Genomic DNA, 13,657 nt, shown 5'->3' with positions numbered 1-13,657 from the left:
CCATACAGACAGCACTCATGCCAGGTGAAAACATTCACCTTTAATACATTACAAGTTCAGTATTTGTCCTGACTCCAGTCAGCTGTGGGTATCAGGCACCCTGGGGCAAGAGTGGGAATGGAACCCCAGCAGGGACTGTTCTCCACCAGCCACATCCTTGGTGCTTGCGAAACCCCAGCATGCTCAGTAGGTTGCCTGTGTCCACTAGGCCCAGCCATGTCCTGCACAGCTTAGCCTGGAGACCTCCAGCCCTGAGCCAGGGTGAGCATCAAGGCCCCCACTTCTCCTCACCCCTGGATCTCATCAGCTCCAGAGGCAAACGTGGCCCACGTTGAACTCATTTGCGGTCCAGGGCCTGACAAGTCTTGGGGATGCGCTCCTGCAGGAGGGCCCAGGCTTTCTCCACCTTTGGGCAGGCCAAAATATTGGGAGGAAGAGAAGACCAATTCAGGCAGGCACCTACTGAGGACTCCCTTTCCACAACCCAGCTGTCCCCCTGGGGACCAACTTGGCGCTGGGTGATCTGTGGTTCCCACAAGGTGCTCAGCACCACATGGCTCTGGTCCACCAGTTGCTGCCCGCTCATCTGGCTCTGCAGCCGGCTTTGAGCTGCAGCTTCACTCAGGCCATCCCTCTCCACAATGCGCCGTACAGCCTGGGCACACACAAGGCATTGTGTGTCAGAAAGGAGTCTGGCTCAGTGCAATGCAGTCTACAGTGGGGAGAGGATGATAGGTAGGGTACGGATACCTCAGTCTGTGGGATAACAACAGTCCACACCTCATGTACCATGTTCTGCCAGCCGGCTTCAAGCAGCATAGCAGCGTCAATCACACACACGTGCTTTCCTGTGGGGAGACCTGTCACTGCCAGCAGCATCTGCTACCAGTCAGAGCTCCCACAAAACACAGTCCCAGAGTAAGTGGACTGATTTGGGCCATGGACTGGCTTGGACAAGGAAGGTCCCAGGGGAAGAATCTGCTTTCCTATCCACCTTGGCCATTCCCATCATCCCTCCCACTCACCCTCAGTCACAGCTTGATCCATCTCCTCTCGGGCCAGCTTTGCAATAACTGGCCACATAATGTCTGTGAGTATCTTCAGCTGTTTCTGGAGAGGGGGACAGAGGGAATGGGCAGAGGTTACCTTCCTTCAGAGACAGGGCTAGCCCAAGGGAGGTGCAAACAGATGACTGGAAATGGGCATTCTGGACCAAACCAGAGAGGTCCATTGGATCCCAACCCCTGCAACTGGTAGCAGATGAGGAACCCAAGAAAGTGTGTGTTTAGCCAGGCAGGGTGGCTCATGCCTGTAATCCTAGCATTTTGGGAGGCTGAGGTGGGTAGATTGACTGACCTCAAGAGTTCAAGACCAGCCTGAGCAAGAGCAAGAGCAAGAGCAAGATCCCATCTCTAAAAAAAAAAAAAAAAAAAAAAAACACCTGCCAGGGCTTGGCGCCTGTGGCTCAAGCAGCGAAGGCCCTAGCCACATACACCTGAGCTGGCAGGTTCGAATCCAGCCTGGGCCTGCCAAACAACAATGACAGCTGCAACCAAAAGATAGCCAGGCGTTGTACTGAGCGCCTATAGTCCCAGCTACTTGGGAGGCGGAGGCAGGAGAATCGCTAGAGCCCAGGAGTTAGAGGGTGCTGTGATGCCACGGCACTCTACCCAGGGCAACAGCTTATGGCTCTGTCTCAAAAAAAAAAAAAAAGAAAAAAAATCTAGCTGGGTGTGGTATAGTCCCAGCTACTTGGGAGGCTGAAGCAAGAGGATCTCTTGAGCCCAGGAGTTTGAGGTTGCTGTGGGCTATGACACTACAGCACTCTACCCAGGATGACAAAGTGAGACTCTGTCTCAAAAAAAAAAGAGTGTGTTTACCTTGTTTCCAAACACACGGCTACCTAGGACCTTCCTGTTGATAATGCCATCTTTATGGAGAATATCTGGACGATAGAGACAAAAGACTAAGCAAAGAAGACAAGCAGTCTCTTCACTTCTAGCTACCCCTATCCCTTCCCAGTTATTACCTGTTCCAAAGGCCTCCACCACAGGCTGGTAGGCAGGGCCACCTGGGGCATAGGCCCGATGGCCCAGTTGGTCACTGTCGATGACAAATGCCCCTAGGCCCTTCAGCCGCTTAGCTACTGAGCTCTTCCCAGAGCCACTGATGCCAGTCAGCCCAATCACATAGAGAGATGGAGGGAGCTCTGGCCTGTTCTAGGGGGTGGATGAAAAGGAACCCACAGTTACAAGGGTCCTCAGGCTCATGCTTGGAAATGCGCTCCTGCAGGAGGGCCCAGGCTTTCTCCACCTTTGGGCATCCCAACTAAGGGATGAGCCCCTTAGTTTCTGCTCACCAGAATTTCCAGCACACCCACATGTGGGGAAGGAAGGGGAGGCTTACGTGTGGAGGCCGAAGCAGGGCTCCCAGCAATCGCTGGCGTAAGTTGGAGGAGCTGACTTTGTCCTCTTCATTTTCCTTCTGGCTTAGGTCCTTCAGCAGCTGAATCTGGTACAAGGCAAGCTCCTCCAGGCCCTGAAGTAAAGGGGAAAAGGTGAGAAGAGGGAAGGAGGGAGTGACAGGAAAAGAGGGGAAACCCTGACACCCAACCTACCCTATGACCTCAACCTCAGAGGACAAGCTGGGAACTAGCTCCTCCTTGCTTCTTCCTGCCCCCCTGAAACCCCTCTTCCCTCCTCTAGGGCCATGGTAATTCCAACAGCCCCTATGATGGCCTTCCCCATCCCCATCCACTCCCTCTGCCAATCTCCCTGAAGGGTTACATTCTCAAGGCGGAAGCGGTTGACGGCCATCCCCCCACGATAGGTCTCTTCGCTGACCACCAGGAACTCCAAAGAGGTGTCAGAGCCAGCGGGCCCATAGGGGTCCAGCAGGGGGATGATATCAAAAGTCAAGGAGGGCTTGATGTCCACCAGGAACTCACTCAGGTGTTCCACGCGTTCTGCATAAGGCTGGAGCAGCTCAGGGAGCACCTTGCCTGGGGAAGGAGCCCAGAAGAACTGTGAGATCTTTTTACTGGGGAGGAAGAGTATGGGTCAGTTTGGGAAAGAGTGTTCCTAAGCACCATATCTCCAAAGGGGCATGACAGAAAGAAAGTGTGGTGGAGGTGGGAGGATAAAGGGGAAGAACCAGGCAAGCACAATAGTCACTGACTGCAAGGGCTGGCATGTGTTCAGAGAACAAGCCATCAGGAAACTATTCCAGAGAACTAGCAGATGGAGAATTCCAAGAAGCACACCATCCTTGAATCTCTTCTTACAGTCTGTGGCATTACTACCTACAACTCCCTTATCCATATATTCCCAGTGTCTCAGTAGGGTTTATCACCTGGAGAACTTGTTAAAGTGCAGATTCCTCTACTTCACATTTGGGGATTTCTGATTGAGAGGTAACTAGACCATGTGCTGAGAAAGCTGCAATTACAACACATCCTTAGCACTTAGCACTTAGTGTCTGGTACTGTGACATTTGGGAGGTGCAGAAAGTAATGTATGGCCCCACCCTTCCTTAAACCGGCCATGCTAGTGGGTTGGGGGAGACTATTGAGTCCTTCACTGCCCTAATCCAGGGTCCCTCTCACTCACTCTTCAACAGATCTTTGTCTGCTACTCCCACCACAAGCTGCTCCTGGGCCAGGACGCATGCGACACTGAGCAACACCTTGTGGGCATTATGCAGGCGGTCAAACGTGCCACCCACAGCCCCGCGGTGGTACCCACGCACCGGCTGCTTTGGAGACCTGGCCACGGGGGAAGCTGGCCTGATTGTAGAGGGTAAGGGGACATCCAGGGGCTCCACAGGCAGCTCTCCAGTCCCATAATCAGGGTATAGCAGTATCGAAGCCAGTCGTGGACAACAGCTGTAACAGCTGGTGGCATAACGCACTAGCTGTTGCTTAACTGGATTATACTGGCTTCCATCCAGGGTCTGGAAGTCTGTCAGGACCACTTCTGGCGGGTGGGCGAGATTCTGTACTGAGGCGGGCTGGGAAGGGTTAAAGGCGCTCTTGGTTCGGATATTGGTCAGCAGGATTCTGACGTCCAGGTGTCTGTGGACATCGGCGTCAGTATAGAAGTGCGTGATGAAATCGAGAACCTCAAACGTGGCCTGCACAGGGCTGGACTGGGGCTGAGCCGGGCCCTCCAGGCTCATGCCTGGCTGCAGATGTACATAAAGTGTGTGATTCACCAGCCGGGCTGCCGAGGTCAGGATGGGGGCCAGGCGAGGGGCCAGGGAGGCCAGAGGCGTCGTCAGCACCAGGAGGCCCGACCGGAATAAGGCCATGCTCCCAAGGCCTGCGGACAATCAGGGAGATGATACAAGGGTAACTGAGGGGCCTGCGGCTGAAGCAGGACCCAAGAGAAGGGGACTTAGAGCAGTGACAAGGTCTCAGTGCTGATCCAGAGGAACCGAGGGAGGGGACAGGGCCTGAGTGACGACGCTCGGAACTGTGCTGTAAACCTTTGTATCCTTATCTCTCATACAAGGTAGTGACTTCGCGGAACTGAATCGAAATCCTGGTAAGGGGAAACGGGGACTAGACAGAAGCCCCTGAGTCATGGGGCTGGGGATCCAGAAATCCGGGTGCTTTTGCTAAGCTGCACCAGGATCTTCAAGCAACCGAAGGAGGAGACTAAAGCGGGACGCTCAAGCTCTGGTTGGTCACCTACTCACTGAAACCTCCGGGCTTTGGTTCCGCTTGCACCACCGTGGTGGCTTTCCCGGCCACCACCCGGAAGCACTAGATCAGGAACGGCGAAGCGGAGCTACAGAAACCGAAGAAGGTCAAACACCCCAATTGCGTAGCAAAACGGGTTCTCGCGAGATTTCTCTTGGGGGCGGGGCTGCCCTCCTAGGTTCGGGGGATGGGTGAATCCTCCCTCTCAGATCCGCCTTCCACCGGGACAGAGTGGAAGGGCAAGGTGGGTTTGAAAAAGTCCACGCCCTTCGGGCCAGACAGCAGAAACTGGCTTCAGACGTGTCACCCGAGAGGCAACGGCTAAGCCAGAACGCACACCCCGACTTCCTTTCTGAATTCTGGGGACGGAGGATGGGGAGAGGTGTAACAGGCTCGCGCTTGTACAGTAGGGAAGGCGTTTCCAGAGCCTTCCTGGTCTCCTCCCAGCCCGAGGACGGTCACGTGGGAGGCTATGGGGCAGTGCAAATATCCGTTTAATGGATGGAAAAACTGAGGCCCTACATTGTTCTAGGGACACATACGGGCCAGGTCTGTGGCTGCTATACGAGGCTCTCCGCACCACCCGGATCCAGTGACGCACCTGTCCACAGGGGAGGAGAAAAACTGTGTGTGTGAACTCAGAACTGCCAGGGTCTTTGCTGACAGAAAAAGTCGAGGGTGGGAGATCCGATGTGGAGTATTTAGCACAATGCTAATGTACTGAAAAGGCTGGAATTAGTAGCTTTGGTGTGGAGGGGAAGCCAGGTTGCCATCAGAAAACATTTCAGGTAAATAGTCCACAGAGATCAGTAATGTGCTGTGGCTTCTTTTCCAAAACTGAATATGCTTGTCTTTGACTTTTTTCTTTCTTTCTTTCTTTTTTTTTTTTTTTGATACAGAGCCTCAAGCCTGGGTTGAGTGCCATGGCATTACAGTTCATAGCAACCTCCAACTCCTGGGCTCAAGCGATTCCCCGGCCTCAGCCTCCCAAATAGCTGGGACTACAGGCGCCTGCCACAATGCCCGGCTATTTTTTGGTTGCAGGTGTCATTGTTTGGTGGGCCAGGACTGGATTCCAACCCGCCAGCTCAGGTGTATATGGCTGGTGCCTTAGCTGCTTGAGCCACAGGTATCAAGCCTGATCTTTTCTTAGAGACAGGGTCCCTCTCTGTAGCACAGGCTAGAGTATAGGAGGAGATCATACCTCACTTCAGCCTTGTCCTCTTGGGCTCAAGTGATCCTCCTTCCTCACTTGGGACTATAGAAATGAGCCACTGGACCCGGCTCCAATTTTAGTATATGTGCTGCCAAAGCAAGCACACACACCAGGCATCTTTGTGTTTTTAAAGAGAGCCTGCAAAATATAAAATACCCCACAAAACCTGGATCTGCCTTTGGAGTTATGGATGGAAGAATTGTGGAGCTCAAAGGCACTAAGGTACCAGCCTTCTTGAAGGAGATATAAGTTTTAAAAAGAAGGATTTTAAGGATTTTAAAAAGAAGGCCTTGGCTAGGCACTGTGGGAGGCTGAGGCAAGGGGATTGCTTGAGTTCAGGAGTTTGAGATCAGCCTGAGCAAAAGCAAGACCCCTTCTTTACTAAAAATAGAAAAATAGCTGGGTGCTTATAGTCCCAGCTACTTGAGAGGCTGAGATGGGAGGATCGCTTAAAACCAGAAGTGTGAAGCTGTTGTGAGCTAGGCTGATGCCATGGCACTCTAGCCTGGGCAATAAAGTGAGACATGTCTAAAAAAAAAAAAAGAAAGAAAAAGAGAGGGCCTGATTTGAAGGAACAAACAGCAAAGGTTGCCAGAGAATGCCCCAAGTCACTTTTATTCAGTAAATATATATTTCGTGCTTCACACATGCAGGTACATTTCTAGGCACAAATGGTACATTGTGAATAAAACAAAGCCCTCGCCTTCTGAGGGGCTTAGGTTCCTGTGTGAAAGGCTTGGTGAATATACAATAAACATGTTTATCTTACATCTGGTGATAAGGGCAATGAAAAAGCAGACTAAAGGGACTATAGTGGAGAAGGAATACTATATTCGATAGGGTGGTAAGGAGCCTAATGATAACATCATTATCTCTGGAGTGGGCTCCTGAATGAAGTTTGACCTGAAATGAAGATTTCCTCTTTCTTTTTTTTTTTTTTTTTTTGTAGAGACAGAGTCTCACTTTACTGCCCTCCGTAGAGTGCCGTGGTGTCACACAGCTCACAGCAACCTCCAGCTCCTGGGCTTATGTGATTCTCTTGCCTCAGCCTCCCGAGCAGCTGGGACTACAGGCGCCTGCCACAACGCCCGACTATTTTTTGGTTGCAGTTTTGGCCGGGGCTGGGTTTGAACCCACCACCCTCGGTATATGGGGCCGGCGCCCTACTCACTGAGCCACAGGCGCCGCCCAAGATTTCCTCTTTCTTGTGACGTCTGCCTTCTGCACCCTTACAAGGTGCCACACCATTGTCTTGGACTTCTCAGCCTCCAAAAGCATGAACTAAATAAACTTGTTCTTTATAAATTACCTAGACTGTAGTGTTCTGTTATAGGAGCAGAAAAAGGACTAAGACTCTTGGATTTTACTGAAATGGGAATCCACAGAAAGTATTTTTGAGCAGAGATGTGATCAGAGTTTCATTTTTATTTTTATTTATTTTTGAGACAGAGTCTCATTTTGTCACCCTCAGTAGAGTGCCATGTGTCACATCTCACAGCAACCTCCAGCTTTTGGGCTTAGGCGATTCTCTTGCCTCAGCCTCCCAAGTAGCTGAAACTATAGGTGCCCGCCACAATGCCCAGCTATTTTTTCGTTGCAGTTTGGCTGGGGCCGGGTTCGAATCTGCCACCCTCGGTTTATGGGGCTGGTGCCCTACTCACTGAGCCACAGGCACTGCCCCCAGAGTTTCATTTTTAAAAGATTATTCTGACTGCACTGTGGAAATTTTGCCATTAGTGTGCAAGAGTAGAATCATGAAAACCAGTTAGACTACTGCAATAAATGAAGGGAAAGATTATAATATGTGATTCCAAATAGGGTGGTTTCTGAATGTGCTTTGAAGATTAAAGGCGGAGCTATCAGTATTTGCTGATGGTTTGGTGGAAGGGTGGAAGGGACTGGTGTCAAGGATTATTACAAGGTTTTTGTATTGAGCATCTGGAAAAATAGAGTTGTCTTACACTAAAATGGGGAAGACTGGGGGAAGAGCAGTTGGGAAGATTGAAAATCAGGATTTGGGTTCTTTGAGGTTTCTCCATACTTCCTTCCAAAAAGGTTGTATTAGTTTGCAGTCCCACCAGCAGTGTAAAAGTGTTCCTTTCTCCACATCTGCACCAGCATCAGCAGTTTTGAGATTTTGTGATATGGGCCATTCTCGCTGGGGTTAGATGATATCTCAGTATAGAGAAAACTCAAAGAACTCAACCTAGACCTCCCATAACATTTTTTTTTTTTTTTGTAGAGACAGAGTCTCACTTTATGGCCCTCAGTAGAGTGCCGTGGCCTCACACAGCTCACAGCAACCTCCAACTCCTGGGCTTAAGCGATTCTCTTGCCTCAGCCTCCCAAGTAGCTGGGACTACAGGCGCCTGCCACAACGCCCGGCTATTTTTTGGTTGCAGTTTGGCCGGGTCCGGGTTTGAACCCGCCACCCTCAGTATATGGGGCCGGCGCCTTACCTACTGAGCCACAGGCACCGCCCATAAATTCTTCTTACCTTTTTTTTTTTTGTGGTTTTTGGCCGGGGCTGGGTTTGAACCCGCCACCTCCGGCATATGGGACCGGCGCCCTACTCCTTGAGCCACAGGCGCCGCCCCTCCCATAACTTTTATTATAAAGACACTTGTACTAGACTGTTTATCACAACTCAATTTACAATCGCCAAAATGTGGAAACAGCCTCAATGCCCCTCAACCCATGAATGGATTGGCAAACTGTGGTATATGTATACCATGGAATAGTATTCAGCTATTTAAAAAAATGGAGATTTTGCAGCATTTGTATTAATCTGGATGGAGGTGGGACACATTATTCTTAGTGAAGCATCACAGGAATGGAGAAGCATGAATCCTATGTATTCAACTTTGATATGAGGACAATTAATGGCACAGTGAGAGAAGGGGAGAGTAGAGAGAGAGAAGGAGGGAGGGGGTGGGGAAAGGAAAAGAAAAGAAAATAGTGGGCGGCGTCTATGGCTCAAGGAGTAGGGCGCCAGTCCCATATGCCAGAGGTGGCGGGTTCAAACCCAGCCCCTGCCAATAACCAAAAAAAAAAAAAAAAAGAAAATAGTGACTAATTATCACACAAGTTGGATTTAATTTTGATCAAAGTACGTTATTTGAACAAAATTCAACTTGTCAATATGTTGTTTAGGATATTGCATCTTCATTTATAAGTGAAGTGTTTGTAATTTCCCTTTATAATAATATATTTTCTCCATTTTTAATATCAGGTATATCCAGATGAAGTAGAATGAATTTGAAGTATTCTTCTTTTTCTATTGTCTATAAGATTTGGCATAATCTGTTTTTTAAAATTATCTTCTATTTTTATTTATAAATATTAGTTTTCTATTAAAAAAATAAAAATGAAAATCAGGATTTGGGGTTTGGACACACTTAAGTTTATTAGGCATCAAGTGGAGACGTTGAGTAGGTAGTTGGAGCTACAAGCCTGGAGCTTGTGGCAGATAATGGAGTTGAAGATACATGTGGGGTCTTTTTGGTACTGGGGCCATGAGCCTACAAATGGTTTTGAAGTCATGGGACTACATGAGATCAAGAGTGTGAGCGTATGGAAGAAAGAGGAGTCACATGTTCACCCTGTCCCCCAGGGGTGACGTGAATGCATACATAACACACGTACACATATTCACACAGAGGCCAGGCTCTGCGAACAGGTCCCACTTCTCAGAAATTCATGCCACCTTGACCCTCTCCCCTCCCTGGATGCCATAGGGACAACAGATCTGTATTTGGGCCATCAGGGCAGGGAGACCAGCAGGGGTGGGTGGCTATGAGGCCCTTTCCCTCCAACAAGTGCAAGAGCAACAGGTAGTCCAATGGGCCCAAAGAAGACCCTTATCTGGAGGTAGGGGCAGCTCAGGATGTACTACCCCCTTTCCCCAGTGCCCCCGACAAGGACCCCAGAAGGTTTCTATCTATTCCTACTTCCCAGGCCCTCTGTGGCCATGTTCCTGCCTGCTCCAAAAAGCCATCCCCCCTCACCCTTCCCTTCTTCTCAGACATGATACCCCCTCCAGCCTGATGCCTACTTTAGTACCAACCCCCCTCCGCACCAGGCACTCCTGCCCCTTTGGTGCATCACCTGGCCTCCATCTGTTCTCTGCTGTTCCTCCCCTCCACATTGCTGGGAGCCAAAACACCTCACAAATATGCCCCTTGCTAAGCCTGCTTGATTTGTGGTTTTATGAGCAAACTACTCTCAGGAATTCAACCATAACAGCAACGGTACTTTCCCCTTGCGTATCTCTTCAAAAATGCACCCCCCGCCTTAGGGTCCTTCACCTAGTAATTTTCCAGAAACTAGCCCCCTCCCCACCCTGTTAGGAATAGCCCTTAGTTACTTTCTCGTTTGAATGCTTATAAGCCCAGCTGAAAAAATAAACTCTTTGGAGCTTAATCAGACTCTTGACTTGCTCTCATTCTTTCGTGTCTCTTGTCCCCTCATTCGACTGACCCCTTTGTTTCCCAGGTCCCCGTTGAATTCCCTGCGGGCCGGGGCAATTGGCGCCCAAACGTGGGGCAAGGGTACGGGGATGTCATCAAACGTTGCTGCCAGTAAGGGTACCCTTATCATTGGATTGCTGCAACCCAGAGGTTGTGAGTGAAAATCCGCACTGTGATCGCAGCGCCACGAGAAGGACGTGAGTGAAGATCCGCACCGCAATCGCCGCAGAATTGCCCACCGGCGAGTCTGATCCGTCAAGGTAAGAGAAAGCAACGAGTTAAGTGAACATGAATTGTTTATTCAGGGACTCAAGGAGTCCCTCAAGACACGAGGAGTTCGGGTAAAGAAAAAAGATCTCTATAAATTTTTTGTTTTTATTGGTGATATCTGTCCTTGGTTCCCCCAAGAAGGCACTATTGATGTTCTGAGATGGACTAGAGTTGGTGATTTCCTAAAAGATTATTATAGAATATTTGGCCCTGAAAAAATCCCCGTTCAGGCATTTTCTTACTGGAACTTGATCTATGATATTTTAAAAACTTACAACCAATGGCCTGATGTCCAAGAGGTTGTTAAAGAAGGGGAGAAGGCGCTTAAAGAACACTCCAGACCACCCTCAGCCTGCCCTTCTGTTTCTGTTCCTATGCCTGAGCCTGACACTCCCCCTAATCCTGAACCTCCCAAACCTCCTGTTAACTCCCTATACCCCTCCCTCGAGGAGCCCCCTCCCGATTTCCTCTCCCCCGAAGAAACGGCCACTCGAGAAAAGGAAGCCGCTAAGTATCACAATTCTTTTTTTTTTTTTTTTTTTTTGTAGAGACAGAGTCTCACTGTACCGCCCTCGGGTAGAGTGCTGTGGCGTCACACGGCTCACAGCAACCTCTAACTCTTGGGCTTACGCGATTCTCTTGCCTCAGCCTCCCGAGCAGCTGGGACTACAGGCGCCCGCCACAACGCCCGGCTATTTTTTGGTTGCAGTTTGGCCGGGGCTGGGTTTGAACCCGCCACCCTCGGCATATGGGGCTGGCGCCCTACTCACTGAGCCACAGGCGCCGCCCAGTATCACAATTCTGACTGGCCTCCCTTCCCCTCCATCCTAAATTATCCCTCTTCCTATGCTTCTGCCCCTCCATTTTGTGCTCCGATTCTAGGCGTAGACACTCCAATTGAAAATGTCAAACGCAAATTATGTCAAGAGGTCTCCTCCCTTAAGGACTTACTCCAAACAAGGAAGGAACATTTAAAACTCATTCAAGAGTTACGTGCTTTAAAATTAGAACTAACCCCCCCCACCCCAACGTTTCATAAACATAGCTCAAAACAAAAACCTTTAAAGGCGCTGCACACCTTTCCTGTAACTAAGATAAAAGGGGATCCCCCTCCCGAATCAGAACCAAAACCCCCCTCTGATGGGGACGAACACCCCTCGGCAGATGACTCCTCGGATAATGACCACGAGGCCTCCTACTCAGATGCTATAAAAGCTGAAACTGCTGATCAGCAGTATCGTCGCTTGAATTTCAAGCATGTTAAAGAATTAAAAACTGCTGTGTCCCTCTATGGCCCCACAGCCCCTTTCACTATATCTATAGTTGAATCTCTGAGCGAGCGGTGGCTCACCCCAAATGACTGGTTCTTTATAACCCGTGCCACCCTGCCTGGAGGTGATTATGTCCTCTGGAGAACTGAATATGCTGATAACTGCAAAGAAACAGCAGCCTGTAATCTTGAAAATAAGACCTCCAAGAAATGGACTAGGGATAAACTCATGGGACGTAGTCCCTATGATACTAACATTACACAAGCTAAATTCCCCCCCCCCCCCCAGCCTCCTGGCCCAAATACAGAATGCTGCCCTCAAAGCATGGAGAAAGCTTCCTCCCAAGGGATCAGCAACTACCTCCTTGGCCAACATTCGACAGGGCCCTGACGAGCCTTATAGTAATTTCATCAGCCGCCTTACCGATGCGGCTGAGAGACTTGTCGGCCAGCAAGAAAATGAAAGCGAGTTCATTAAACATCTCGCATTTGAAAATGCAAACCCTGCATGTCAAGCCACCATACGGCCTCACCACAGCGGCAAGACCATTTCTGATTATGTTAAACTTTGTGCAGGTATCGGCACCGCTCACTCCATGGGACTCGCTATTGTAGCCGCCCTTAAAGAATTCGCTCAGGGAAACAACCCCCAAACTTGTTTTAATTGTAAACAACCAGGACACTTTTCTAGAGACGGCATGGCCCCTAGGGCCAAACGACCCATACCCCCCTCTCTTTGTCCACGATGCAAGCGAGGCAAACACTGGGCGTCCAAATGCCATTCAAAAACAGACGCCCAAGGCAATCCCTTACCTCAGAAGCAGGGAAACTTCCTACGGGGCCAGCCCCTGGCCCCCAAATGGGCACAAACCCCTGGGGCTATCAGGTTTGTCCCCCAAAACCCACCCCCTCAAGTCCAAGTCTCCTCTCCCTCTCCCGAGCAACTGCCGGCAGCGCAGGACTGGACCTCTGTTCCTCCACCAGCGCAATACTAACACCTGAAATGGGCATCCAAATCCTCCCTACTGGGGTTTATGGCCCCTTGCTCCCCAACACTTTCGGACTTCTTCTTGGCCGTGCCAGTACCACCCTGCAAGGCCTCACTATTCCCCCCGGCATCATTGATAACAATTACTCTAGAGAAATTAAAATACTTGCTTCCGCCTCCCTTGGCCCTATAACCATTCACCCAGGCCAAAGAATAGCTCAGCTAATATTACTTCCCCTCTTACCCTCCAACCATCCTTATTATCTAAAAACCCGGGGTACTCATAACCTCGGTTCCTCTGACGCCTATTGGGTCAGACAAATCACACAAGAAAAACCCCTCCTTAAGCTACAATTAAACGGCAAAACTTTTGAAGGATTACTTGACACTGAGGCAGACACCACAGTAATCGCCAATAAATACTGACCCCCTTCCTGGCCCCTCACTATTTCCCTAACCCATCTCCGGGGTATTGGCCAAACCTCCAACCCCTAACAGAGTGCTGAAATCCTCAGATGGACAGACGAGGAAGGCAACACTGGTACTGTTCAACCTTATGTTGTGCCTGGCCTCCCAGTCAATCTCTGGGGCAGAGACATCCTTGCCCAACTAAGACTAATTATGTGCAGTCCAAACGACACCATCACCCACCAAATGTTAAAACAAGGGTTTCGCGCTGGTCAGGGATTAGGGAAATATTCCCAAGGAATAAAAGAGCCCATTCAAATAACCTCAAATCTTA

The 13,657-nt window shown here is 49.9% G+C and overlaps 1 protein-coding gene across 2 annotated transcripts; it reads right to left on the bottom strand.

Moving 5' to 3' along the window:
- Positions 1-29: 29 nt before the first annotated feature.
- Positions 30-4,762, bottom strand: COASY (Coenzyme A synthase). Of its 2 annotated transcripts, none has more exons than XM_053568867.1 (10): positions 4,699-4,762; positions 3,609-4,319; positions 2,787-3,001; positions 2,407-2,538; positions 2,030-2,219; positions 1,881-1,945; positions 1,026-1,110; positions 751-848; positions 509-655; positions 30-406 (listed from the first exon to the last, which is right to left on the bottom strand). In XM_053568867.1, exons 2-10 carry the CDS (start codon positions 4,306-4,308, stop codon positions 338-340), a joined length of 1,701 nt encoding a protein of 566 aa, XP_053424842.1. In that variant the 5' UTR covers positions 4,309-4,319; positions 4,699-4,762; the 3' UTR covers positions 30-337. The 2 variants fall into 2 exon arrangements, with proteins under 2 accessions (XP_053424842.1, XP_053424841.1); XM_053568866.1 differs by having other exon boundaries at positions 4,695-4,760.
- Between the last annotated feature and the right edge of the window lie 8,895 nt (positions 4,763-13,657).

Source organism: Nycticebus coucang, chromosome 18 (assembly GCF_027406575.1).
Source record: "Nycticebus coucang isolate mNycCou1 chromosome 18, mNycCou1.pri, whole genome shotgun sequence".
Lineage (NCBI taxonomy): Eukaryota > Metazoa > Chordata > Mammalia > Primates > Lorisidae > Nycticebus > Nycticebus coucang.
This window is presented reverse-complemented; position numbering and strand designations above follow the sequence as displayed.